This window comes from Pongo abelii, chromosome 19, assembly GCF_028885655.2.
Source record: "Pongo abelii isolate AG06213 chromosome 19, NHGRI_mPonAbe1-v2.0_pri, whole genome shotgun sequence".
Lineage (NCBI taxonomy): Eukaryota > Metazoa > Chordata > Mammalia > Primates > Hominidae > Pongo > Pongo abelii.
Genome location: NC_072004.2, coordinates 79944279 through 79969850, shown reverse-complemented (window position 1 = coordinate 79969850; position 25572 = coordinate 79944279). Strand labels below are relative to the sequence as shown.

The window sequence follows — 25572 nt, the reverse complement described above, 5'->3', positions numbered from 1 at the left end:
TTTTCCCCCCAAAATCTATTAGCCTGATAGGCAAACTCTAATGTGGAGTGCGACTTGGCCAAAAGAAGTAAGACAGCTTGCTGAAGATTTCCTGAAAGACTATATTCATATAAACATTGGTGCACTTGAACTGAGTGCAAACCACAACATTCTTCAGATTGTGGATGTGTGTCATGATGTAGAAAAGGATGAAAAGTAAGTTTTATTAACTCTGTTATATTCGCTTCCTAACAACTTTGCTGTAAAATTGAGGGATCATTGTTTGGTGAGTTGTTTTCGGTTATTTCGGTTGGTGTAATTTCGTTTAGTTAGCCTATTAATCCTTCTGAAAATTTCTTGAATCCTTCAAATAATGGCTGTCACCATTTATAGCTTTCCTATAGAAGGAATTCATGTGTCCCCTGGTTGACTTAAGGACCAAGGGTCGAACTGCTCGATAAGTGGATTAGCAGGCGTTTCCTCTTTGACTTCCAGCCATGTAAATTGAACTTAATGCTTTGCTGACCATAAATGTGTGCCCCTAGCAATGGTCTTTTAAAACTCAGGATTTTTCCTTTCTCTCTCCTATTATTAGACTTATTCGTCTAATGGAAGAGATCATGAGTGAGAAGGAGAATAAAACCATTGTTTTTGTGGAAACCAAAAGAAGATGTGATGAGCTTACCAGAAAAATGAGGAGAGATGGGTATGTGTGAGCTCCTCCATTGAAGCAGATTTATTAGAACTGAGCTTAGGAAAGGGCAAACTTGGATCACGAGCAGTGGATTTTTTTCATATCTGATAGTGAATTTAACTCTCTTTCATTTCTGGCGAAATTAAAGAGATCTGTGACCAAAAGTGGTCAAGCACTGGAGTCCGAGGTTTTCAATGTGAGTTTAATAATACAACTTGTCTTTTAACTTAGGTGGCCTGCCATGGGTATCCATGGTGACAAGAGTCAACAAGAGCGTGACTGGGTTCTAAATGGTAAATATTTCAAATGAAGTATTTTTTCCCCTTTACTTAACCTAGCTAGAATTTTGCTCAGATAATTGATCATGTATATGCCTTCCTTTGTAGAATTCAAACATGGAAAAGCTCCTATTCTGATTGCTACAGATGTGGCCTCCAGAGGGCTAGGTTAGTACAAACTCGCATTCATGGCTTGGTTTCCCAGAAGATCTCCATTTAACTTTTTTAAAGAAAGTTTATTGCTTTCTTTAACCTGCATTTTTTCTAAGTTTTTTTCACATAAAGGTGCTGTCTTTGTGGCAAGGCCTAGGCATGACAATCGGAGGACTCGAGGGGGATGGAGGACTAGTGATCGGCTGGCTGCTTCCAGTCGATTAGAGAGGTGAAAAAGCTGAACGTGTGCCAGTAATCTTCAAAAGGCAGAACATATCACCTCTGCCCCGTAAACTGTTCTCTCCGAGGGAAAAAATGGAAGTTATCCTCACAGTTCACTGCCGTGGTATTTCTTCTGTCCCATGCTTTGCATGACTGCCATGGTACAGCCTTGTTTCAAACTGTTCACTGTGATCTGTGGGTCTTTGAGTTTCAGTGAGTTTGCTGAAATGTCGAAGAAATATTTCCAAACTTCAATGTTCAATGAAATTTTTGTTCAAGTTTGAAATGGAGAGAGCAGCTTTAAAAGGTACTAAGCCTTTTACAAATTGGTGAGTACTGGCACATGAGATCTAGAGCAGGAGCAACTTCTCACACATAGTAAGTGGGAAAAGAAAGTGCTTTGAAAGTTCCTCCCTCACCTACACAGTAGTCGTCATGTCGAGACCTGCCAGAGAGAGACACAATTCTCAAGTGAATCCTGGCTTCTTGGAAGCGCTTGCCTAGACGAGATACAGTGCATAAAAACAACTTTTGGGGGACAGGTATGTTTTCTTGCAGCTGCGGTTGTAAGGTCTTGGCAAGACAAGCAGTGTGGCCAGAATTTTGAACTTCTGATGAATGTGTAATGCAAAGGACCTTGTACATTTTTTTGTTTCAAGGTCCTCAAAATGAGCACATGAAGAGGTTGCTGTGAAACTTTAAGTGGCCCTACTGCGCAGAAGCATTCAGATGTCACTTGATGATCTGTAAGGGAACTTGCTGATTTGGGAATGTGTTTAGGGAATACACATTCCTTTTGACAGGGTCTGTCACTGGGTGGGTGATGAATTATACAGATGACATGTGCTTTTTTTTCTTTTTTCAACCTCAATGGTATTCCTACAGGAAATGGATAACCATTTTAACTGTATTTTTTGCAGCCCGTACCTTCTTGGGAATACAATTGTCTAACTTTTTATTTTTGGTCTGGCTGTTGTGGTGTGCAAAACTCCGTACATTGCTATTTTGCCACACTGCAACACCTTACAGATGTGGAAGATGTGAAATTTGTCATCAATTATGACTACCCTAACTCCTCAGAGGATTATATTCATCGAATTGGAAGAACTGCTCGCAGTACCAAAACAGGCACAGCATACACTTTCTTTACACCTAATAACATAAAGCAAGTGAGCGACCTTATCTCTGTGCTTCGTGAAGCTAATCAAGCAATTAATCCCAAGTTGCTTCAGTTGGTCGAAGACAGAGGTTCAGGTAAGGATGACTGATAGGAAATGTTGGTAGTTATGAGTCACATCGTTGTCTACAAATCCATTTAAATGGTATTGGAGGGTGAGTAAAACCTTGAATGTGAAAATTTAAGCTGAAAAATTGTAAAAACATTTCACGCCTACCATGAATAGATCTGTTTCTTTCTGTCCACAATGATTTGTGTCATAGACATAATTGATCAATTTGCAATTATTTTTTTCTTGACAGGTCGTTCCAGGGGTAGAGGAGGCATGAAGGATGACCGTCGGGACAGATACTCTGCGGGCAAAAGGGGTGGATTTAATACCTTTAGAGACAGGGAAAATTATGACAGAGGTTACTCTAGCCTGCTTAAAAGAGATTTTGGGGCAAAAACTCAGAATGGTGTTTACAGTGCTGCAAATTACACCAATGGGAGCTTTGGAAGTAATTTTGTGTCTGCTGGTATACAGACCAGTTTTAGGACTGGTAATCCAACAGGGACTTACCAGAATGGTTATGATAGCACTCAGCAATACGGAAGTAATGTTCCAAATATGCACAATGGTATGAACCAACAGGCATATGCATATCCTGCTACTGCAGCCGCACCTATGATTGGTTATCCAATGCCAACAGGATATTCTCAATAAGACTTTAGAAGTATATGTAAATGTCTGTTTTTCATAATTGCTCTTTATATTGTGTGTTATCTGACAAGATAGTTATTTAAGAAACATGGGAATTGCAGAAATGACTGCAGTGCAGCAGTAATTATGGTGCACTTTTTCGCTATTTAAGTTGGATATTTCTCTACATTCCTGAAACAATTTTTAGGTTTTTTTTGTACTAGAAAATGCAGGCAGTGTTTTCACAAAAGTAAATGTACAGTGATTTGAAATACAATAAATGAAGGCAATGCATGGCCTTCCAATAAAAAATATTTGAAGACTGAATTAAGTGGAAATTGTACTTTATTTTATATATATAATGTCATGTAAAACTTTGCTTAGATGGTCTGGGTTTTTTTTGTTTTGTTTTTTTCCCATGAAAGCAAATGACTGCTCCTTTTTATTTAATTTGGGAGGCAGGGGGAATCAGAAGGCCCTTCTTTATAATGAGCTATTCATATTGCAGGAGTCAGAATGAATTGATAAAGGTGAATTTTTAGTTACAGGCTAAATTGCATAAAAGCTTTGTCAGCTCCCAACATCAGGGGAGTCATTTAATAGCCTTTTTCCTTATTTGCTAGTATGGTTAAATGAGAAAATAGTAAAATAGATACAAAGTCATCTATATAATGTGAGAACGTGGGTGACTTTGTTTTGCAAAGTTTATAATTTAAAAAGCTCCAAATAACTGGCTTTTTCAAGAGATTTATACTCATGCTCTTGGCTATACTGTGAATTACTGAAATGTTGAAGAAACCTGTGAAAGACACATTAGCCCTTTAAGAGGGCCAGGAGCTAAGCTTGAGTCTCCTTAACTGAATTTGCACAACATTCTTAGTGCAGGTTACTTGTAGATTCTAGTTTTCACAGGCTCCCTGGGGCGCTAAACTAGTCACACTGGGAGTCATGAATGTCTTTCCAATAATTCAGGGAATTCTAGAGATCCTCAAACTGTAAGGTCTATTCATACTCAACACAAGGAAAAAACCTCATTAAAATTAATGACTAATCAGGAGGCAACATAACCAAAAGCACAGTGAATAAAAGTTTTCATGGTAGGTTCAACATGGGTTTATATAGAAAGATCCAGGGGATAGCTTTAGGTTTAACTTCGGCTCACCAACGTAAATTTCTAATCATTTATTTCAATAATAGCTAGAAGTGGGTCTGAATGTTTTCCCAGCATCTGATTCATGTGTGTTTGCCAGAAGAGAGGTCTTCAGGAGACTTCATTTAAATTCTGATTATTAAACTGAGGCTTTAATTGATGTTAATGCCTTATGTCAAATGTAAAGTTAGAATTTGCTAGGGCTGGGATAGGGAGTGATATTTCTGGGACTTAGACATTGAAAACTAATTCAGCCTGTAGTAACCTGGATGGTTTTCAATGGCATGGTTAGTCAAATTCATGGTTTTAAACTTAGAAGCAGCTTTTGGGGGAGAGGGTAGGTTGGAGCATTTATTACATATTTTACTGTTTAATGTCTTAACCGTGGGTCTTTTAATTTGTAAACACTGAAATGATTGTGGGGCTGTGGAAAACATTTACCTATTTACCTTGGAAGTTTAAAAAGACAGTCCACTTTTTAGCATGTGTGTTGTGTCCAGCCTGTGGTCGTCTTAACTAATAAATGTGATTTTTCTTCCCATTCTCTCTTTTTATTTATTTGCGTATAGGCCTTTTACCTGGTGTGAGTTCCTGAATGTGGAAAACACCCGGCAGTAGTACCTAGCTTTGCAGTTAATTAATGTATTTGCTTTCCAGCAATACTGTTGGACTTTCTAGCTGGCCTTTTTTTAAACTGTTGTATACACTTGAACTATTTCCTGAACCTGGTACAGCACTTTACTAATGACAAAAAAATTTTACTCCTAAATTACATCGACTAAATTGCTAAGCTGTTACCCCCTCTTAATAAGGTAGTTGGTAGTCTCACAGTGAAATAGAGATTGTTCCTTTCTACTGAACCTCTTTAAAGGTTTCCGAAACTGAGGCTGGTATAAGAAATCATGGGCTTTGGAATCAAACTCCTCTTCATTTTGGGTATACCACTTTTCCACTTTTCTGGGCGGTTCTTAAGGTCTTGACCTATTTAAATAGAAATTGTAAAATCAGAAACCTGCGATGTAATCATGAGTCTCTTAATAAAACAGTCACGAGTCTCATTGTTTTGATGAACCCATAGAAGGGGGCCCTGGAAGAAATTACACGTATGTGGTTTTTGTCTGTCACCAGGAGGGTTTAAGACGTGCCTGGGCCCCTTGCTTTATTTCTAGTGCATTCCCAGGTGAGGCAGATGCTGCTGGCTGGGGACTGACCTTTGGAAGCAACTGCAATATTTAAAGTGACTGTACCACTACTCTAGTCACAAAGCCTACTGCCCCCCTCCCCGGGAGCTTAAGCGTCAAGTCAACGGCTCTGGGGTTAGGCCTAGGCCACCTGGCGGCAGCATTTGCCTAGTTAAGAAGGCCTGGGCTTACAAACCATCGTAAAGGAATAAACTGTTTAAATGGAAACCAAATGCCAAATTTAGTCTAAAAGTGCTTGATTGAGGTGTATATAGAAGGTGATTTGGATAACACTTAAGTATTTTAATTTTCCGGACTGCAAAACAGTGGCAGAAGGAAGTGACTCAAGTGGCTACAGCACGGTTATAAATAGGTGGGAATAACCTTTACTGGTGCTTACGAGAAAATAAAAAGATCAATGTGAGGGGAGGGGCGCGACGCGAACGGCAAGCTAGTAGAGAACCACCCGAACCGGCGCCCGCCATGGTGGACGGGGGAACGGTTGCGGCCGGAACGCGGACATGCGCTTCCGGGGTGGGGCCTGCCGTCCGCAAGCACGCTCACCTCCGTTGCGCCTGCGCCCTGGCCTCCCGGTATTCTGTTAACGGTAGTGGCGGCTTGTTGGGATCCGCTGAGTGATGGGAGTGTGTGCTCTTTAACTTCGGAGAGAGATGCGCTCTCGTGTAGCCGTCAGGGCCTGCCATAAGGTCTGCAGGTGCCTGTTGTCTGGGTTTGGGGATCGAGTAGATGCGGGGCAGCCGGAGCTGTTGACGGAAAGGAGTAGCCCCAAAGGAGGGCACGTGAAGTCGCACGCGGAGCTCGAGGGGAACGGCGAGCACCCAGAAGCCCCCGGGTCTGGAGAGGGAAGCGAGGCGCTGTTAGAGATCTGTCAGAGAAGGCATTTCCTAAGTGGAAGCAAGCAGCAGCTTAGCCGGGATTCTCTTCTGAGTGGGTGCCACCCCGGCTTCGGACCCTTGGGCGTAGAGTTGCGGAAGAACCTGGCCGCAGAATGGTGGACCTCGGTGGTGGTGTTCAGGGAGCAGGTATTCCCGGTGGACGCCCTCCACCACGAACCAGGCCCTTTGCTACCCGGGGACAGTGCCTTCAGGTTAGTTTCTGCAGAAACTCTACGCGAAATCTTGCAAGACAAAGAGCTGAGTAAGGAACAGCTAGTAGCATTTCTTGAGAACGTATTAAAAACTTCTGGGAAACTACGGGAGAGCCTTCTTCACGGTATGCTTCACGATTTCATGCTTCAAAACAGGTGTCGGGTGGAAAGGCGAGGCAGCCTTGCTGGATCTTGGGGATTGCAACTGGCCCTTTATTCCCATGCAAGGAAGTTAGCTAGTTCTCATCTTTTTGAAGGAGTCGAGTATATTAATAGTGCTCTACCCTGGAGAAAATTGGTCCATGGAATCATTGCTGTTCCTTAAAGAATCTGTCCGAAGGACCTGGGAACGCTCTCAATTTCACGGGGCAACTTTTGAACACAGTGCTGTCATTTAGTGCAATGTAGTCTAAGTGCATAAGGAACTAAAAAGACATTTTGAACTTTTCTTAGATTTATTCTAAGTAGAAATGTTGAAATTATAATTCTGAAACTATTTCATGTATATCATAGGATAAATGAATGCCGGGCACAGTGGCTCACGCCTGTAATCCCAGCATTTTGGAAGGCAGAGGCGGGTGGATCACCTGAGGTCAGGAGTTCGAGACCAGCCTGGCCAACAGGGTGAAACCCCGTCTCTACTAAAAAGACAAAAATCAGCCGGCCGTGACGGCGAGCGCCTGTAATCCCAGCTACTTAGGAGGCTGAGGCAGGAGAATCGCTTGAACCCAGGAGGCAGAGGTTGCAGTGAGCCGAGATCACACCACTGCACTCCAGCTTGGGTGACAAGAGCAGAACTCCGTCTCAAAAAAAAAAAAAATTCAAATAGTTGGGTTAGTTGTTATTAGGAACCAAGATTTTCATTGTAAAAGAAGAGATAATATGTAAAAGAAGGTACGTATAAACTAATGTTAAATATGGATTGGTAAATTAAGTATGAATTGGTAAGTTAAATATGAATTGGTAAATTAAAATTGAATATGGGTCTCACTCTGTCACCCAGACTTGAGTGCAGTGGTGTGATCATGGCTCACTGCAGCCTCGACCTCTGGGGCTCAAGTGAACCTCCCACCTCAGCCTCCCAAGTAGTTGGGACTACAGGCGCATGCCACCACACCCAGCTAATTTTTGTGTTTTTCGTAGAGATGAGGTTTTGCCATGTTGTCCAGGTTGGTCTTGAACTCCTGAGCTTAAGCAATCCGCCCATCTTGGCCCCCCAAAGTGTTGGGATTACAGGTGTGAGCCACAGTGCCCAGCCTCATGATTTTTAAAAATAGATTTCCTAACTTTCTTCGTTTAAAGTTCCTAGAAGCAATGACCCTCAGTAGCAATGAGAACACCTAGTGCCCAGATCCTGGTTCCTTTTTTTTTTTTTTTTTTTTTTTTTGAAACGGAGTCTCGCTCTGCCGCCCAGGCTGGAGTGCAGTGGCGCAGTCTCGGCTCACTGCAAGCTCCATCTCCCGGGTTCGCGCCATTCTCCTGCCTCAGCCTCCCGAGTAGCTGGGACTAGACTACAGGTGCCTGCCACCAGGCCTGGCTAATTTTTTGTATTTTTAGTAGAGACGGGGTTTCACCTTGTTAGCCAGGATGGTCTCCATCTCCTGACCTTGTGATCCACCCGCCTCGGCCTCCCAAAGTGCTGGGATTACAGGCGTGAGCCATTGCGCCCGGCCTCCAGATCTTGGTTTCTAAGATGAACCAGTACTGGGAGAAATGGCTGATTCTGGGTCTGGGGTTAGGGAAAGTACAAGGTGAGTTTGAAACACTTTATGGTGCTAAAAAGCAAAGAATTGCTTGAAGACTAATGGGTCATATAAAAAGGTCACAGATGCTGGCTTGAGGAGGGTTGTCACTGGCCACATCTAGGACAAATTGAACATTAAGATACATATTAATGGTAATGGATCATAACACATTGACTAAAATCTAAGAGTCAATAGTATTAATCAAAAACGAATAATTGAGCCTAGAGGTCGGGGGCGGGGGGAAGAGGTAGAGAAAGCTTATGTTTTTACAGAAGCTCTGAAATAGATGTAAAAGGAAAGATACATTACAATATTCACCATTTCATGATATTGCAAACCCCGATATCATTGATTCAAGCAACAGTCATCAATGGATTCTAAAATATTGGGTGAAATACTGTTGGGGAGCAGGATATTATTGGGGAGTGGATATTTACTACCTTAACCAAGTAATCAAATTTGGTGTCATCAGTAGTGGAATAATTTGATAACATGTTCCTCATGTTATAATGCAATAAGATACACACATCCATTATGTAGTATTTTGCTAAAAATGATTAGCCGAAATTAAATCATAAGGAAACAATCAGACAAATCCCAAATGTGAGACAATCTATGACTAACCTGGACTCACATCAAAAGTCAGTGTCATTAATAGCAAAATTAAGGGGGAGAGGAGGCAGGGGAAATGTTCTAGATTCAAAGAGATGAAAGAAACCTACTCAGAATGCAGTACATGAATCTTAACTGGAAAGAAAGAGAACAGTAAAAAATATTTGGGGTGAAAATTGGAACAAAAAAAGTATCAGCCATATGTTAGATTATATTGTGGTATTATGGTTAACTTTTTATGGTGTTATAATGGTATATAGGAAATATTTTTATTTTTAGAAGATGTATGCTGCAGTATTTGGGAGTGAACAAGAAAAAAATGTGGCAAAATGTTGATAATTGATGAATCTAGGTAAAGGGTATACAAGTGTTCATTGTATATGGATGTTTATTTTTTCAACTTTCTTATAGATTTGAAAATCTTTGTCGGGCGCGGTGGCTCATGCCTGTAATCCCAGCACTTTGGGAGGCCGAGGCAGGCAGATCATGAGGTCAGAAGATTGAGACCAACCTGGCTAACACGGTGAAACCCCGTCTCTACTAAAAATACAAAAAAAATTAGCCAGGCGTGGTGGTGGGCGCCTGTAGTCCCAGCTACTCGGGAGGCTGAGGCAGGAGAATGGCGTGAACCCGGGAGGCAGAGGTTGCAATGAGCCAAGACCCTGCCACTGCACTCCAGCCTGGGCGACAGAGTGAGACTCCATCTCAAAAAAAAAGAAAATCTTCAAACTAAAAAGTCGGGGTGAAACTACCTAGAATTAAGTGGTGATCAATAAGATCTCTCTTTTTTTTTAATTTTTTTTTATTTTTTAAAGACAGGGTCTCACTCTGTTGCCCAGGCTGGAGCACAGTGGCACCATCCCAGCTCACTGCAACCTCGGCCTCCCAGGCTAAAGTGATCCACCTCCCAGCTTTCCAAGTAGCTGGGACTACAAGGCACATACCACCATGCCTGGCTTATTTTTGTATATTTTTAGAGATGGCGTTTTGCTGTGTTGCCCGGTCTGGTCTCAGAACTCCTGAGCTCAAGCAATCTGCCCACCTTGACCTCCCAAATCCCATGAGATTATAGGCTTGGCCACCAAGCTCGGCCAAGATCTGTCTTTATAGCTCCATTAATATTTGTATTGCCGTATTAACATTATTACTACTATTAATGTGTCTTGACAAAAATGATTTGGGTTTGTGGACTAGATGTATACAATGATTGATTTATCTTTTGACAGGTGCCTTGGAACACTATGTTAATTGCCTGGATCTGGTAAACAAGAGGCTACCTTATGGCCTTGCTCAGATTGGAGTGTGTTTTCATCCTGTTTTTGACACTAAGCAGATACCAAATGGTGTTAAAAGGTATAAAAAGTGGCAAATAACTTGGCCTTACATTTAAATAGTCAAAAACCAGTCATTTCCACTTGGGATAAATTATATAATTTTCAGATAAGCTAACTTCCTGATATGTTTTATATCTAAAGAATTGGTGAGAAGACTGAAGCTTCATTAGTATGGTTTACTCCTGCAAGAACTTCAAACCAGTGGCTTGATTTCTGGTTACGTCATCGACTCCAGTGGTGGAGAAAGGTACTGCAATAATTACCTTTAATTTAATAGTTAATAGATAAATTGTCTTAATGTGTCAGTGGTAATTCTTCTGACATACAGGAAATTTTATTTGATGTATGTAGCTATTAATATATCATACAAATAAAAAAACTCTTTGTAACGATTTTCTTGTTCTAGATTACAAAGTTACTTTGGTAAAAACATTTGTTGGGCTCAGATGTGTTTGTTAATAAGCATTTCTGTGTAAGGTAAAATTCAAAGCCCTCACCTAGCATTCCTGGCTGATGTAGAGTTTGACCCTTGACCATTGTCACAGCTTCAGCCTTTGCTACCTGCCTCCATGAACTTTCCATATTAGTCAAAATGGCTCTGTAATTGATGATCAAGTTTTAGTACTCACTGAAAAAAAAGAGTTGAAGTAAGCATTTTTGTCTTGCCATGTGTTATGTTACCACTTCCCGACTCAAACATCCCCAAATACCCATTTAAACTGTATGAAATAATCACGAGTCATCAAGAACTTCACAGAAGGGTAAGAATGAGGACTATGTGATACTTTCTTCTTTATCCCACTTTAGTCATGGTTAACTTCCCCTCTTCTTCATTGGCCATAAAAGGCTGGATAACATCAACAGTTTTTTCTCTGTAATTCTTTCCTACTAAAAAACAGTATGTTAAGCAATATACTCAGTATTTTCACTTTTTATTTTATTTTTGTTGTCTTTTTTTTTTTTTTTTTTCACAAGTACCAGTCATCTTTTATTTGGAGGTTAATTTCCATTAGGATATGAAAGGATTCAGCAACAATCGAGATTGTGTTCCTTATGGAGGGGCTCCAGCCAAGAAGGTTGTTGGGGGAGTGCAGAGCGTGTCTTCTTCAGTGGTACTTGCGTAGCCGCTCGTGCTTGAGCTCCTTGTAGGAAAGGCAGTAGATGAAGAGCATGTACCCTGCCAGCACAATGGTAAACCCCGAGATGCTCCCCTTCTTCACGTTGTTGTACTTGTTGTAGTACCAGTAGTAACCTCTTTGAAATGCTCCATCAAGGCCACTAGGGCTGAAGTCCCACATCAAGATCCAGCTTGGCAGCTCCCCTAGTCTGACCTCCAGAAGTTTCTTGTCCTTCACTGGTACAACTGACTCCATCTTGGTTTTTTTAGAGACATAGTCTCACTCTTTTGCCTGGGCTGGACTGCAGTTGCACAATCACAGCTCACTGCAACTTCTTTTATTATTTGTAGAGATGAAGTCTTGCTCTGTTACCCAGGCTGGTCTCGAATTCCTAAGCTCAAGCGATCCCCCTGCCTCAGCCTCCCAAAGAGCTGGCATAACAGGCGTGAGCCACTGCACCTGGCCAGTATTTTCACTTTTTAAAAATTAAATTTCAGCAACCTGTGGTCCCAGCTACTCTGAATCCTGAGGCAGGAGGATTGCTTGAGGCCAGCAGTAGGAGGCAGCAGTGAGCTATGATTGTATCTGTGACTAGCCACTGCACTCTAACCTGGGCAACAGAATGAGACACATCTCAAAAAAAAAAATGTAAATTAGAATAGATTTTAAAATTTGTATTTGGGACTTGACTAGTTTCGCACATTTGCTGAATAAAAAGTATTGGACAATTTAAATTCTTAACAGATAATTATGGGAGTTAAATTAGCATTTATTTAAATATGTTAAGACAAACTTAAATTTTCTTTTCCAGTTTGCCATGAGTCCATCTAACTTCAGCAGCAGTGACTGTCAGGATGAAGAAGGCCGGAAAGGAAACAAACTTTACTACAATTTTCCCTGGGGAAAGGAGCTAATAGAAACCCTGTGGAACTTAGGAGATCATGAACTTTTACACATGTATCCTGGCAATGTGTCTAAATTACATGTATGTTTTACCTGGAGCTCCTATGTATTTTTTACCCAGATTCTCTATAATCATTTCCGAACCATTTGAGAATAAGGTGCAAACATGGTGTCTTAATACTTCATTGTGTATTTTTCAGATGCAGAGACACTCACCTACAAAACTACAATCCAACCATCAAAATCAGGAAATTAACAGTAATCCACTATTGCCACAGAGCCCTACAAATTGAACTGATTATCTCAATAATGGCCTTTATAGGTCCAAGATCTTATCTTTCATGTAGTTGTCATATGCCTTTACACTCCTTCAAATGAACAATTCCTCTTGTCTTGCGTGACCTTGACATTTTTGAAGAGTACAGTCTAGTTAATCTGTAGAATATGCCTTGGCTGGGATCTGTCTGCTGTTTCCACGTGATTTATGTATTTTTGTCGGGAGTACTACAGAAGTGGTAGTACTGAGAAGTTGTCTTCTCAGTGTGTCATATGAGGAGTGTTACTGGTGATGTTAACTTTTATCATTTAGTTAAGATGGTGTCTACTAGATTTCTCCAGTGTAAAGCTAATAAATAGTTTGTACTTATTAATTAACTAACGGCCAGGCGTGGTGGCTCATGCCTGTAATCCCAACACTTTGGGAGGCCGAGGTGGGAGGATCATGAGGTCAAGAGATTGAGACCATCCTGGTCAATGTGGTGAAACCCCGTCTCTACTAAAAATACAAAAATTAGCTGGATGTGGTGGCTTGCCCTTATAGTCTCAGCTACTTGGGAGGCTGAGGCAGGAGAATCACTTGAACCCAGGAGGTGGAGGTTGCGGTGAGCCAAGATCGTGCCACTGCACTGCAGCCTGGCGACAGAACGAGACTCTGTCTCAAAAAAAACAAACAAACAAAAAAAGTAACTAGTAATTAATAAGTGTTGTGGGCAGATACTTTAAGATGATGCAGATAATTTCTTTGTCACCAAATTTTGCCTTACTGGTTGCAGCATCCGTTGATGATTCTTGCCCAGATCAGTTATTAATGTGAGGTTTGCCAAATGGTGATTTTTTTTCTTTATTTGAGACACGATCTCACTCTGTCACTCAGGCTGAAACACAGCGGTGGGTGATAGCTCACTGCAACCTCAAACTCTTGAGCTCAAGCAATCCTGCCTCAGCCTCCCAAGTAGCTAGGACTACAAGCATGTATCACCATGCCCGACTAATGGTTTAATATTTGTAGAGATGGGGTCTAGCTTTGTTGCCCGGGCTGGTCTCGAACTCCTGGGATGAAGCAGTCCTCCTGCCTCAGCCTCCCAAAATGCTTGGATTATAAGAATGAGTCACCATGTTTGGCCATGTCACCAAATTTTGCCTTACTGATTGCAGCATCCCTTGATGATTCTTGCTCAAATCAGTTACTACAATGAGGTTTGCCAATGGTGTTTTTTTCACCTTCCCTTTTGTTTTTTTTTTTTTTTAAACCAAATTCCATCATTCCTTCTAGATTTACTGGTCAGTAATATACTGTAGAGCTTTTCCTTCTCCCCCATTTTTTTTTTAAATTGGTATTTCACAGATTACTTTCTCAGAGGGTTACAGTGTGTTACTGTCATTATTTATTTTGATGGTCAAATTGTCCTAGACTTGGCCAGTGTCCTTTTGACATATTTCCATCATTGTCTTGACGAGCACTTCTTTACCTTTTGTAGCAATATATTGTTCCAGGATCATCAGTGAGCCAAGACTGTGCTACTGCCCTCCAGCCTGTGCAACAGGATGAGACCATGTCTCAAAAAAAAAAAAAAAAAAAGAAAAGAAAAGATATATAGCAAAAACATAGGAGTTTATATATAATGAGTAGAAAGTAGATTAATTTTTATTTTTTTATTTTTTGAGACGGCGTCTCACTCTGTTGCCCAGGCTGGAGTGCAGTGTCACAATTCCCAGGTTCAAGCAGTTCTGCCTCAGCCTCCTGAGTAGCTGGGACTATAGGTGTGCGCCACCACGCCCGGTTAATTTTTGTATTGTTAATAGAGACAGGGTTTCACCATATTGACCAGGCTGGAATTTTTAAATATGAATAACTAATGAAAAAGTAGAAGGCTTAACTGGTGAACATTTTCATTTAATTCTACCACCATCACACTTCATTTTGGGGTATTCAGCTCTCAAATGAAACTTACTGGTTAATTATCATAGTTAAAGAACAGCTCAACCTTGTGACTAGGGATTTAAAGATGATTTTTGTATTGTGGCTATTAGTGTCTTATTTTGTTCTTTTTTTTCTTTTGTATGAAGAATGGGGTCTCACTATGTTGCCCAGTCTGGTCTTGAACTCCTGGGCTCAAGCTGTTCTCCTGCGTCTGCCTTTCTGAGTGCTAAGATTACAGGTGTGAGCCACCATGCCCAGATTATTTTGTTCTTTTATTGGTATCATTTTCACTAATGAAGAGTTTTCCTATTGCAGAAATTTTTCTCTTCCATGACATTGTTCCTTTTCTGTTTCCAGAGTTCACAAAATTATTCATCATTAGTTGAACATGTTATAAAATATGAAGTAGAATTTTTGTCATTTAGTATGCTTTCTTGAAATGTTTCTGAGGCCATTTCTTTTTTTAAAATTATTTAATAGAGATGGGGTCTCGCTGTGTTGCTCAGGCTGGTCTTGAACTCCTGGGCTCAAGCGATCCTCCTGCCTCAGCCTCCCAAAGTGCTGGGATTATAGGCGTGAACCACTGCACCCAGCCTCTTAGGCCATTTTGTATCTGTTTTTAGTTGATTTTATAGTTAATGTCCAAATATATTTTTTAGAGAACAGTGAAGCAGACCAATAAAGGCTGAAGAACAGTTAGGATAGAAAAGAATTTATTCTGGATGGTGTGAGAAATCAGATATTGTTGGAAGAGTTGCCACCAGATATCCTGACATTGTTGGATATCCAATTTTCAAAAAATTAGAAAACATTAAACAATCTTTTTTGTTTGTTTTAAATAGGGATGGGATCTTGCCATATTGCCCAGGCTAGTCTCAAACTCCTGGGCTCAAGTGATCCTCCTGCCCTGGCCTCCCAAAGTGCTAGGATTACAGGAGTGAGTCACTGTGCCCGGCCTAAAGCATTCTTCATAAAGATTCAGATTTAGATTTTGTTTGATTCAAATCGCACCACAGAATCTTTCAGTACTTGAGTTTGTCTTTTTTTTTTTTTTTTTTTTTTTTGAGATGGTTTCTCACTCTGTCAGCCAGGCTGGAGTGTAGTGGCACAATGTCTGCTCACTGCAGCCTCCACCTCCTGGGTTCAAGTGATTCTCATGCCTCAGCCTGCCGAGTAGCTGGGATTACAAGCATGCACTACCACGCCCAGCTGATTTTTGTCTTTTTAGTAGAGATGGGGTTTCACCATGTTGGCCAGGCTGGTCTCGAACTCCTGAACTCAAGTGATTCGTCCACCGTGGCCTCCCAATGTGCTGGGATTACAGGCATGAGCCACTGCTCCCAGCCCAGTTTATCTTATTAACTATCAGTTCTATCTATAACTGTGAAATACAACTGGTAGAATAGAGTCCCAGGTATCGAAAGTTTACTTCCTTTGAGGGCAAATTCTTGTGAATCTTTAAAGTATCATATGCAATTCAAATAGGTTTAAAATGTCAGTACGTATATGTATTAATGAAGACTGTGGTTGATCATGAATAATTAACAGAAGCTGAGGATTTAAATTTGTGGGGTTTTCTCTCTTTTTTTTTTTTTTTTTTTGTTCTGTGACTGTAGCCAAAGGTGGTTATTTAAGTATTTTTAAAAATTACATGAATATCCAGGTGAACAATGATTTACAAAAAAAGAAAGATGAAAGTGGAACTGTTTTTATCCAAAACTTAAAAAATTTCTAGGATTGAAATTTTTAAGAAATTTGAAATGATTCCTCTTCAGTTTAGAGAAGTCAGTCTGTTTATCGATACTTAATTCATATCATGTACTGTGATGTAGTTTGTTTTCATAATTATGGCTTTAATGCAAAAAGTAAGTTTTTAAAAGATTTTTTTTTAATGAAAATAACTTTACATTTCAGAAAATTATACTCCAAACCCCTTTCCCTAAAGCACACCATTTTTTTCCCTAAGGCCTCTTCTGAATAATCAGCAAACAATTTTTACTTAAAAGTGTTACCTTTCTAGGCCGGGCGCAGTGGCTCACGCCTGTAATCCCAGCACTTTGGGAGGGTGAGGTGGGCGGATCACCTGAGGTGAGGAGTTTGAGAACAACCTGGCCAACGTGGTGAAACCCCGTCTCCACCAAAAATAGAAAAAAATTAGCCAGACGTGGTGGTGTGCGCCTGTAGTCCTAGCTACTCAGGAGACTGAGGCAAGAGAATCACTTGAACCCGGGTGGCAGAGGTTGGCAGTGAGGCGAGATCGCGCCATTGCACTCCAGCCTGAGTGACAGAGCGAGACTCCGTCTGTATTTAAAAAAAAAAAGTGTTACCTTTCTGAATACTAACTCTGAGCTCGGAAGCATTAAAAAAATAGTCTGTAGGGCTATTGAAAAAATTGATGCCTAGGTCCCACTCCAGTTGAGTTCGTTCAGAATCTCTGGGATAGAGCCCAACCAAGCACCATAGTTTTAAAATTCACATTTGGGCCTCGCTGATGGAACACTGAGCTCACTGAGAGAAGAGAGTGCATCTTTATCGTCTTCGTGGGCCCAGTGCCTACCACAGGCCTGGTACAGAGTGGGTGCTTTGTAAAATGAAACTTTACTTTTGTATTCTGATTGTGTAAGTCTTAAATATGTACTTGGGAGGCTGAGGCAGGAGAATCACTTGAACCTGGGAGGCAGAGGTTGCAGGGAGCTGAGATCATGCCACAGCACTCTAGCCTGGCCAGGTGACAGAATGAGACTCTGTCTCAAAAACAAAAAAAGTTCTGTGAAATGATTATTTTTCTTCTGTTTTTCTGTGAAGGGCCGAGATGGACGAAAAAATGTGGTTCCTTGTGTTCTGTCTGTAAATGGGGACCTAGACCGAGGCATGCTGGCCTACCTCTATGATTCTCTCCAGCTGACAGAGAACTCCTTTACAAGAAAGAAAAATCTTCATAGAAAGGTGCTGTTGATATTTCAGAGATAGACTTGGGAAACTAAAAATATGGGTTTGTTTGTTTGTTTTCTTAATGTTAGTGTGCTTGGTTTCTAACATAAACTCTGAATAATAAATTTAGTGCATGTAGTCTAAGTATTTTTCAGTTTTTTTAGAATCTGGCCACAGGAATAAGAATCAGGTTCTCACAAAATAGAACAAGGCATCCCTAATAAGTAATCCCAAAGGCATTTCTGTTTAATTGTGAACAGACAGCTGTCTCTATGACTCCTACCCCTAAACCTTTCCATTGGGAGCTTCCATTTGTATCAGAAGCTGAAACATTGGTACATACAAGGAAGAAAGACCCGATCAGGGAGACCTGTGCTATTGACCTCTCTGCCCCAGGTATCTGGCTTCTGGTCTTGTGCCACATGGCTGGTTCCTGGATCAGAGGAGCTAGATGTGGGCCTGGAAAGGCTGATTTTAGCGCATGAACATGCACTTGGAGCATGTTCATGGGTCAGAAAATCGAGAGGAGAAGTTGAAGTTATAGGAGAGAAAAGAAATGATTAACGGGGCAAGATGAAGGAAACAGGAGGGGTCAGGATGGGATCAAGAGCCCAAATATCTCCTGAAAAGGAGCTATTTGAAACAGCAGGGAAGAAAAAAAAGGATAGTGAGATATAAAAAGGCTACTGAGCTTTTTGGCCTTTGAAGGACATTTTACTGATACCCTCTATTTTCTCAGGGAGTTAGGAGGCACTATTAGTTTAAATGTGGAAGAGTGGGGGTTTAAATGGCACGAGTGGGGAGTAGTCATATACCCTTTGAACATAAAAGGAAGCTGCCCCACATCAAAAGTTTTAACAAATAATGTTGAGTATTCAGCTGGGATTGGGAACCATGAGTTTGTAGAAAACTACTCTGCTTAGTTAAGTGATTTATTATACAGTGTTCATTTAGCCTGCTATAGCCATAGAGAAGTCTGATTATAGAATTGTTCTGGGGAATGGGGTTTATAAATGGTGTGCAGCTAACAAAGGAATCCTTTCTTTTTCTTACACTCCACTTCCAAACCATCAGCAAATCCTGTTTGACTCTAACTTCAAAACATATCCTGAGTCTGACCACTTCCTAGCCTGTCTACTGCTACCACCCTGCTATAAGCCACCGCCACCCCACCTCCCCCGATAGAGTGGCCCTGTTAAAAGGTGCATGTTGTGTTGCTCCTCTGCTCAGAACTCTCCAGGGAAGCTTCTCATCTCACTCAGGAAAAACCGAAGCCCTCTTTTTGATCTGCTGTTCTCCACCTCACTCAGTCTGCTCCAGCAGCACTGACCTTGCTATTTCTAGAACATGCTGGAGATGCTGCCAGCTCAGAGCCCTGTCATTTGTATTCCCCATTGCCTAGAGTGCTCTTTCTCCATCATCCACATCTTGTCCCCCCACCTTTAGAGTGTTTGCTCAAATGTCACCATAGGGAGAGGACCTTTTCTGACCACCTTAAAGTTGCTGAAAACCTCCCCGAGCCTGCCCCTTGCCAGCATGTTCCATCTTCTTCCTTTTTTAGCACCTACTACCTTCACATATATTATTTACTTATTTTTATTGTCTTTCTCCCTGCCATGAGAGACAGAGATTTTTACCCCTAGCACCTGGAACTGTTCCTGGTATCAGAGGCATTAAAATGTTTGTTGGATAGATTAATGAATGAGAAGAGAAGGCTGGGCTGAATGGCTCATGCCTATAATCCCAAAACTTTGGGAAGCCAAGGTGGGTGGATCATTCAGGTCAGGAGTTCGAGACCAGTCTGTCTGGGCAACATGGCAAGACTTCATCTCTACAAAAAAATACTAAAACTAGCTGGGCGTGGTGGCATGCACATGTAGTCCCTGCTACTTAGGAGGCTGAAGTGGGAGGATGGCTTGAGCCCAGAGGCGGGGGTTGCAGTGAGGCAGTGAGTGGAGCATTCTAGCTTGGGCAACAGAGCCAGACCCTTAAAAAAAAAAAAAAAAAGCAAATTTCATTTAAAAATTTTTTTAATTCAAAAAAATATATATAAAAAGAGAAGAGCAGTAGGTTTTGACAAGAGAGAGAAAGTTGAAATAGTAAGCCACGTGGTCCAGGCTGGTAGGGTCCAAAGTGATGCTGAAAGAAGCATTTTGACTGAGGGAGTTGTCAGAAAATGGGAGGGTCTCAAGTTAATTTGGTTTTTTTTGTTTGTTTATTTGTTTTTTGAGACAGGATCTCACTCTGTCGCCCAGACTAGAGTGCAGTGGCACGATCTTGGCTCACTGCAGCCTTGACCTCCCGGGTCAAGCATTCTTCCCCTCTCAGCTGCCTGAGTAGCTGGGACTACAGGCATGCGCCACACCCAGCTAATTTATTTGTATTTTTTTGGTAGAGAGAAGTTTTCACCGTGTTGCCCAGGCTGGTCTCAAACTCCTGAGCTCAAGGAATCCACCTGTCTCAGCCTCCCAAAGTGCTGGAATTACAGGCATGCACCACCATGCCTGGCCAAATTAATTTCTTTCTGCCAAACATCTAAGTGGAGAAATCTGGGGGGCAGCTGAGTATGTTACTACATGGTGTTTTTATGACCTCAGCTAACTTCTATTTTCACACAGAAAATTATAACTATTAAGAAACTGTTTGTTAATACTTGTGTTATATTTAAACAAACTATGCTTTTTCCCCTTTCCTGTCTTCTCTTTCCCCCATTTAATTGCCTTAGGTACTTAAACTTCACCCTTGTTTAGCCCCTATTAAGGTTGCTTTGGATGTAGGAAGAGGCCCCACATTGGAACTAAGACAGGTGAGTTAAATGAGTTTAAATGTCATGATTTTAATTACAGATTGAGTACTATCCAAAACGCTTTGGACCAGGACCATTTTGGATCTCGGATTTTTTTGGTATATTTGCATTTCTAATCCAAAAATCCAAAATCGTAAATGTTCTGATGAGCATTTCCTTTGAACTCAAGGTTTCAGGTTTTGGAGCATTTTGGATTTCGGATTTTCTGATTAGGGATGCTCAACCTAACCCTTACTCTAAGTAAACTTGATAGCTTGCCATTTAAAATTTTATTTTGATTCATTTGCTTTTTAAAATGTTTTAGGTCGGGCGCGGTGGCTCACGCCTGTAATCCCAGCACTTTGGGAGGCCAAAGCGGGTGGATCACGAGGTCAAGAGATCGAGACCATCCTGGCCAATATGGTGAAACCCCATCTACTAAAAATACAAAAATTAGCTGGGCGTGGTGGCACGCGCCTGTAGTCCCAGCAGGAGGCTAAGGCAGGAGAATCACTTGAACCTAGGAGGCAGAGGTTGCAGTGAGCTGAGATCACACCACTGCACTCCAGCCTGGGCGACAGAGAGAGACTCCATCTCAAAAAAAAAAAAAAAAAAAAAAAAAGGTTTTAATTTGCCTGGCCAATATGGCAAAACCTGGTTCTACTAAAAATACAAAAATTAGCTGAGCATAATGGTGTGTGCCTGTAATTCCAGCTATTCAGGAGGCTGAGGCACAAGAATCACTTGAACCTGGGAGGTGGAGGTTGCAGTGAGCTGAGATGGCGCCACTGCACTCCAGCCTGGGTGACAGAGCAAGACCCTGCTTCAGAAAAAAAAAAAAAAAAAAAAAAGCTTTAATTAAATAATGAACTGTGGATAAGTACCGTGATTATATATAATTTTGAAGTGTGTTAAAGAAGCTGAATATAGTTCAGTGGGTTTGCTGTTCATGCCCATTCATAGTTTCACTTTTTAGTGAGTGAGTAGACATAGTAATTAAAATATTTGTACACATGTTAGTGAATTCTTTCTTTCCCCTTTGAACTTTTTATTTATTTATTTTGAGACGGAGTCTTGCTCTGTCACCCAGGCTGGAGTGCAGTGGCACGATCTCGCCTCACTGTAACCTCTGCCTCCCAGGTTCAAGCAATTCTCCTGCCTCAGCCTCCCTAGTAGATGGGATTATAGGTACACACCACCACACCTGGCTAATTTTTTTTAGTATTTTTAATAGAGACAGGGTTTCACCATGTTGGCCAGGCTAGTCTCCAACTCCTGACCTCAAGTGATCCGCCCACCTCGGCCTCCCAACGTGCTGGGATTACAGGCGTGAGCCACCGTGCGTAGCCTTTCCCCTTTGAACTTAACACTTTTGGCAACTGACTATATTCAGATATTCTAGATCTATAATTTTATTTTGATTTTTCTAATTTGTTCTAATGATTAAATACTCTTAAGAAAGGCCATGGGGGATGGCTTTCATTTCGTTCCAGAGACTCCTTCAGCAGTCATCATTTCTGTCTGGGTGATTGAGACCCAGCCCAAACCTGAATGCGGACACTAAAAAGATTTAAAGACTTTGAGAGTCCCCCAGCTTTCTGACCCTGGCTTTTGTGGAGAGGTCTGGGAAGATGGGAGATAGTGAGCTCAAAGAAGGAGAAGATAATGGCTTATGTCCCACATTTTCTCCCAGGGTATGGAAGCTTCGCTAATACCCTTATAAGCTAGAAAGCTCCTAGGATGCTGTAGCTCAGTCACCATTTAATAACGTCTGGAGAGATTTGTGGTTGTCCTAAGAGTGGGAGGGTGCTGCAGGCCTCTCCTGGAGGCCAGGAATGCTGCTGAACACCCTGGGTCAGCAGTGCAAGGGTGAGGAACCCTGCTCTGGACTGTTGGTGCTAGACTGTTAAGGGGGTTTTAAATTTTGCTTTGTTTTGCCTCCCTATTGCTTGTAAAGAAAACAGTAAAGTTTACTGTGTCATTTATTCATCGTTACTTCTATATTTCCAGTCAAGCTTTGTCTCCAGCATTCCAGTGAAATTGGTCGATCAGTCTCTTGAAACATTTTCCGTGGTTGGCTTCTGGAGTACCACTCTCCTTTTCCTCATCCTTTTTCTTTCCTGGCTCTTCTGCCTCTTCCTGACTTGGTGGTATAACCTAGGGCTCAGGTCTCACCTCTCAGATGAGGGCTGTGAGTTCATACAGCCCTTTGGATCTCCTGGTTTTTTTCTGACAGAATCGTTTTGATTTTGTTTGTGTTTTGAATGATACTAAGGGTAATAAAAATTCTTACTTGGTATGCAATTTCTCAGAAGATTGGCATTTAGTACTCAGCTTTGCTATGCTTAATTACTTCATTTTCAGAAGAAGTATACAATTTATAAAGTATATGATATGGAAGTTATTATTAGCATCACATAATTAAAGAAACATACCCATTTTAGAGATTGAAGAGGGTGATTTGTGGCTTCACAAAAATAGAATAATCATTCTACTAGCTACCATTATTTCTTTCATATTTGAAGTTTTTCTATTTCTTTCTAGGTTTGTCAAGGGCTATTTAATGAGTTACTAGAAAATGGGATTTCTGTGTGGCCTGGTTATTTGGAAACTATGCAGTCCTCATTGGAACAACTTTATTCAAAGTAAGAATTGTATTTTCATTAAAGAATGTATTTATTCAAGAGTTTTTTATTATGTTTATGAATTACAGAAACAAATCTCTTCTAAATTTATATATAAAAAAATTTAAATTATTCCTCACTTTCCCTTTTACAGAATTAAAGTAAGAATTGTATTTTCATTAAAGAGCGTATTTATTCAAGAGTTTTTTATTATGTTTATGAATTACAGAAACAAATCTCTTCTAAATTTATATATAAAAAATAATTTAAATTATTCCTCACTTTCCCTTTTACAGAATTATGTGTACTTAGTTAATTGCCTTAGCAGGGAACAGTATGCAGCAAGTATGTTTGAGCACATGCTATGTGCAGTTCCGAGACTAAATGTCATGAAGTATGTATACCTCAGCTTATCCATTTATGGATGAAAGTATGTATGTGGAAAGCATGTGTTGAATCAAGACTGAAGGAATATGAGTGGAATGCCTTTCTTTGCTGGCATTGTGGTCCATTCTGAGACTGAGTGGAAGGGAATTATATTCTGGAGGGATAGTCTATTCTAGTCTTCTAAGGGATTGGCACCTCTGTTCACCCAATTGCTCAAGACAGAGAAACTGGCTATCATCCTTAACTCCTCCCTCTTCCTTATTCTCTACATCCAGTCTATCACCAAATGCTGTCAGCTTGCTTCCTAAATATATCTCAAATCCATCTCTGTCTTCACTGCCACTACCCAAGTTAGAGTCACCAATATCTCTTGCCTAGATTATTGAAATCATCTCCTAATTGAGCTGTGTCTAGTCTTACCCCATGCTATTTCATTAATTGTTGTTTTTAAATAAACTAATCCATTCTTATTTTTTTTAAACTTTTTGCATTGAATATGTATCTTTTGGGTGAAAAGTTGTGAAGCATTGTGTTTTGTGAAGCATTGTGTTTTGATCTTCAGTTCTCTGAAAATTTGTTAAAATACACCTTCCAGGCCGGGCGCAGTAGCTCACACCTGTAATCCCAGCACTTTGGGAGGTCGAGGCGGGCAGATCATCTGAGGTCAGGAGTTCAAGACCAGCCTGGCCAACATAGCAAAACCCTGTCTCCACTAAAAATACAAAAAATTACCTGGCCATGGTGGCTTGTGCCTGTAGTCCTAGCTACTTGGGAGGCTGAGGCAGGAGAATTGCTTGAACCCAGGAGGCAGAGGTTGCAGTGAGCTGAGATCAAGCCACTGCACTCCAGTCTGGGCGGCAGAGCGAGACTCCTTCTCAAAAAAGAAAAAAAAACACCTTTCAGATGATGTCCAAAGAAAAGTAGTTTTCTATAATTAGAGCATCTAATGGTTTTATTATGTGTAAAATGAAGGGGCAGCATTTGAACTTTCTTGTCCTCTCAGGTTCTAAAATCTTATCCTTTGAGCCATGTGGACATTATCAAATTGCAGTTGTTCTTTATATGATAAAAGTTTTATTGTCCCAGGATATTTTTATGAAAATAGTATTAAACACATACTGTGTTTTATGCACTTTGATATAGTAGTGAACAAGATAGAAAAATTTACTTTTTTTTTTTTTTTTTTTTTTTTTAATAGACAGAGTCTCACACTGTCGCCCGGGCTGGAGTGCAATGGCGTGATCTCGGCTCACTGCAACCTCCGCCTCCCGGGTTCAAGCGATTCTCCTGCCTCAGCCCCCCGAGTAGCTGGGATTACAGGTGGCTGCCACCACGCCCAGCTAATTTTTTGTAGTTTTGGTAGAGATGGGGTTTCACTATGTTGGCCAGGCTGGTCTCGAACTCCTGACCTCGTGATCCGCCCACCTCAGCCTCCCAAAATGCTGGGATTACAGGCGTGAGCCACCGCGCCCGGCCATACTATTCTTGTTAAGCTTATATTCTAGTAGGACAAAATAGGCAATAAATAAACAGAGAAATAAAAAGTTTCTGATGGAGTCCTACAAAGGAAATAAACAGTAATGAGATAGTGTGACTTGATAAGCATACAGAAGGTCAGCCGTGTGTCTATATGTTTGGTTATTGCTGAACTGGAAGCTATAAGCTAGCATACTCAGTAATAAATGAAACATGATTTTGGTGTAATTTGTTATACTGAATTGCATCTTTATTGTAATATTGTTTATTGTAAGAGACTTCAGTCTAAAATAATTGTTCTTGGATTGCATCCAAGAACCAAAAGGCTGAGGTTATTATGAGATTCATCTGTGATATCACCCCAAATGATGTATTGAGTTACCAGTGTTTATTCTCAGATTTTGTTTTCTTTTATGACTTTTCAGCTCTAGCAATAAGTTAGAAACTGTCTGAAAATTTTACTTTAAATATGACTCAGAAACTTTAAAAATGTTGGGTTTTTTTGGTCCACTCTCAAGCCCTGAGTTTGTGACTCTTGAGAGTGCATGAACACTGAATTACATCTGGCAACGTGGAGGAATTTATCATTTACATTTGTGCTCATGTGTCTTTAACTACTTTTTTCTTAGGTATGATGAAATGAGTATCCTCTTCACAGTTTTGATTACTGAAACTACTTTGGAGAATGGATTAATACATCTGAGAAGCAGAGACACCACAATGAAGGAAATGATGCATATATCCAAATTAAAAGACTTTTTGATTAAGTATATATCATCAGCTAAGAATGTATAGATTTTTATATTTGTGTAATAAATGTTCTTCTCTCCTAA

At 40.7% G+C, this 25572-nt stretch overlaps 3 protein-coding genes and 1 long non-coding RNA gene across 4 annotated transcripts in view; 2 read left to right on the top strand and 2 right to left on the bottom strand.

Moving 5' to 3' along the window:
* Positions 1-4876, top strand: part of DDX5 (DEAD-box helicase 5) — an 8079-nt gene extending 3203 nt beyond the window's left edge. Inside the window, 6 exon segments of the mRNA NM_001133486.1 lie at positions 23-195; positions 575-685; positions 905-966; positions 1060-1119; positions 2356-2580; positions 2806-4876. Of these exon segments, the coding sequence (NP_001126958.1) occupies positions 23-195; positions 575-685; positions 905-966; positions 1060-1119; positions 2356-2580; positions 2806-3209 (1035 nt within the window). The 3' untranslated portion in view covers positions 3210-4876.
* LOC134760574 (uncharacterized) lies at positions 3560-6023 on the bottom strand. The gene is made up of 2 exons (XR_010138341.1): positions 5917-6023; positions 3560-5316 (listed from the first exon to the last, which is right to left on the bottom strand). It is a non-coding gene; the product is annotated as an uncharacterized LOC134760574 (long non-coding RNA).
* On the top strand, positions 5295-25572 carry POLG2 (DNA polymerase gamma 2, accessory subunit). Its single transcript, XM_002827729.5, has 8 exons — positions 5295-6749; positions 10208-10334; positions 10457-10562; positions 12245-12418; positions 17342-17482; positions 20193-20273; positions 22797-22897; positions 25369-25572. The coding sequence occupies exons 1-8, from the start codon at positions 6188-6190 to the stop codon at positions 25532-25534; spliced, it is 1458 nt and encodes a 485-aa protein (XP_002827775.3). The 5' UTR covers positions 5295-6187; the 3' UTR covers positions 25535-25572.
* Positions 11387-11688, bottom strand: LOC100459224 (ATP synthase subunit f, mitochondrial-like). Its single transcript, XM_009251955.3, has one exon. It carries the CDS (start codon positions 11686-11688, stop codon positions 11422-11424), a length of 267 nt encoding a protein of 88 aa, XP_009250230.3. The 3' UTR covers positions 11387-11421.

Excerpts from the sequence above, each read along its gene's own strand:
- POLG2 (XM_002827729.5), top strand. The coding sequence starts at position 6,188 with ATGCGCTCTCGTGTAGCCGTCAGGGCCTGCCATAAGGTCTGCAGGTGC. Across the intron at positions 12,419-17,341 it reads GCAATGTGTCTAAATTACAT|GGCCGAGATGGACGAAAAAA; the intron begins GTATGTTTTACC and ends TTTTCTGTGAAG. Across the intron at positions 20,274-22,796 it reads CCACATTGGAACTAAGACAG|GTTTGTCAAGGGCTATTTAA; the intron begins GTGAGTTAAATG and ends ATTTCTTTCTAG.
- LOC100459224 (XM_009251955.3), bottom strand. The coding sequence starts at position 11,688 with ATGGAGTCAGTTGTACCAGTGAAGGACAAGAAACTTCTGGAGGTCAGA.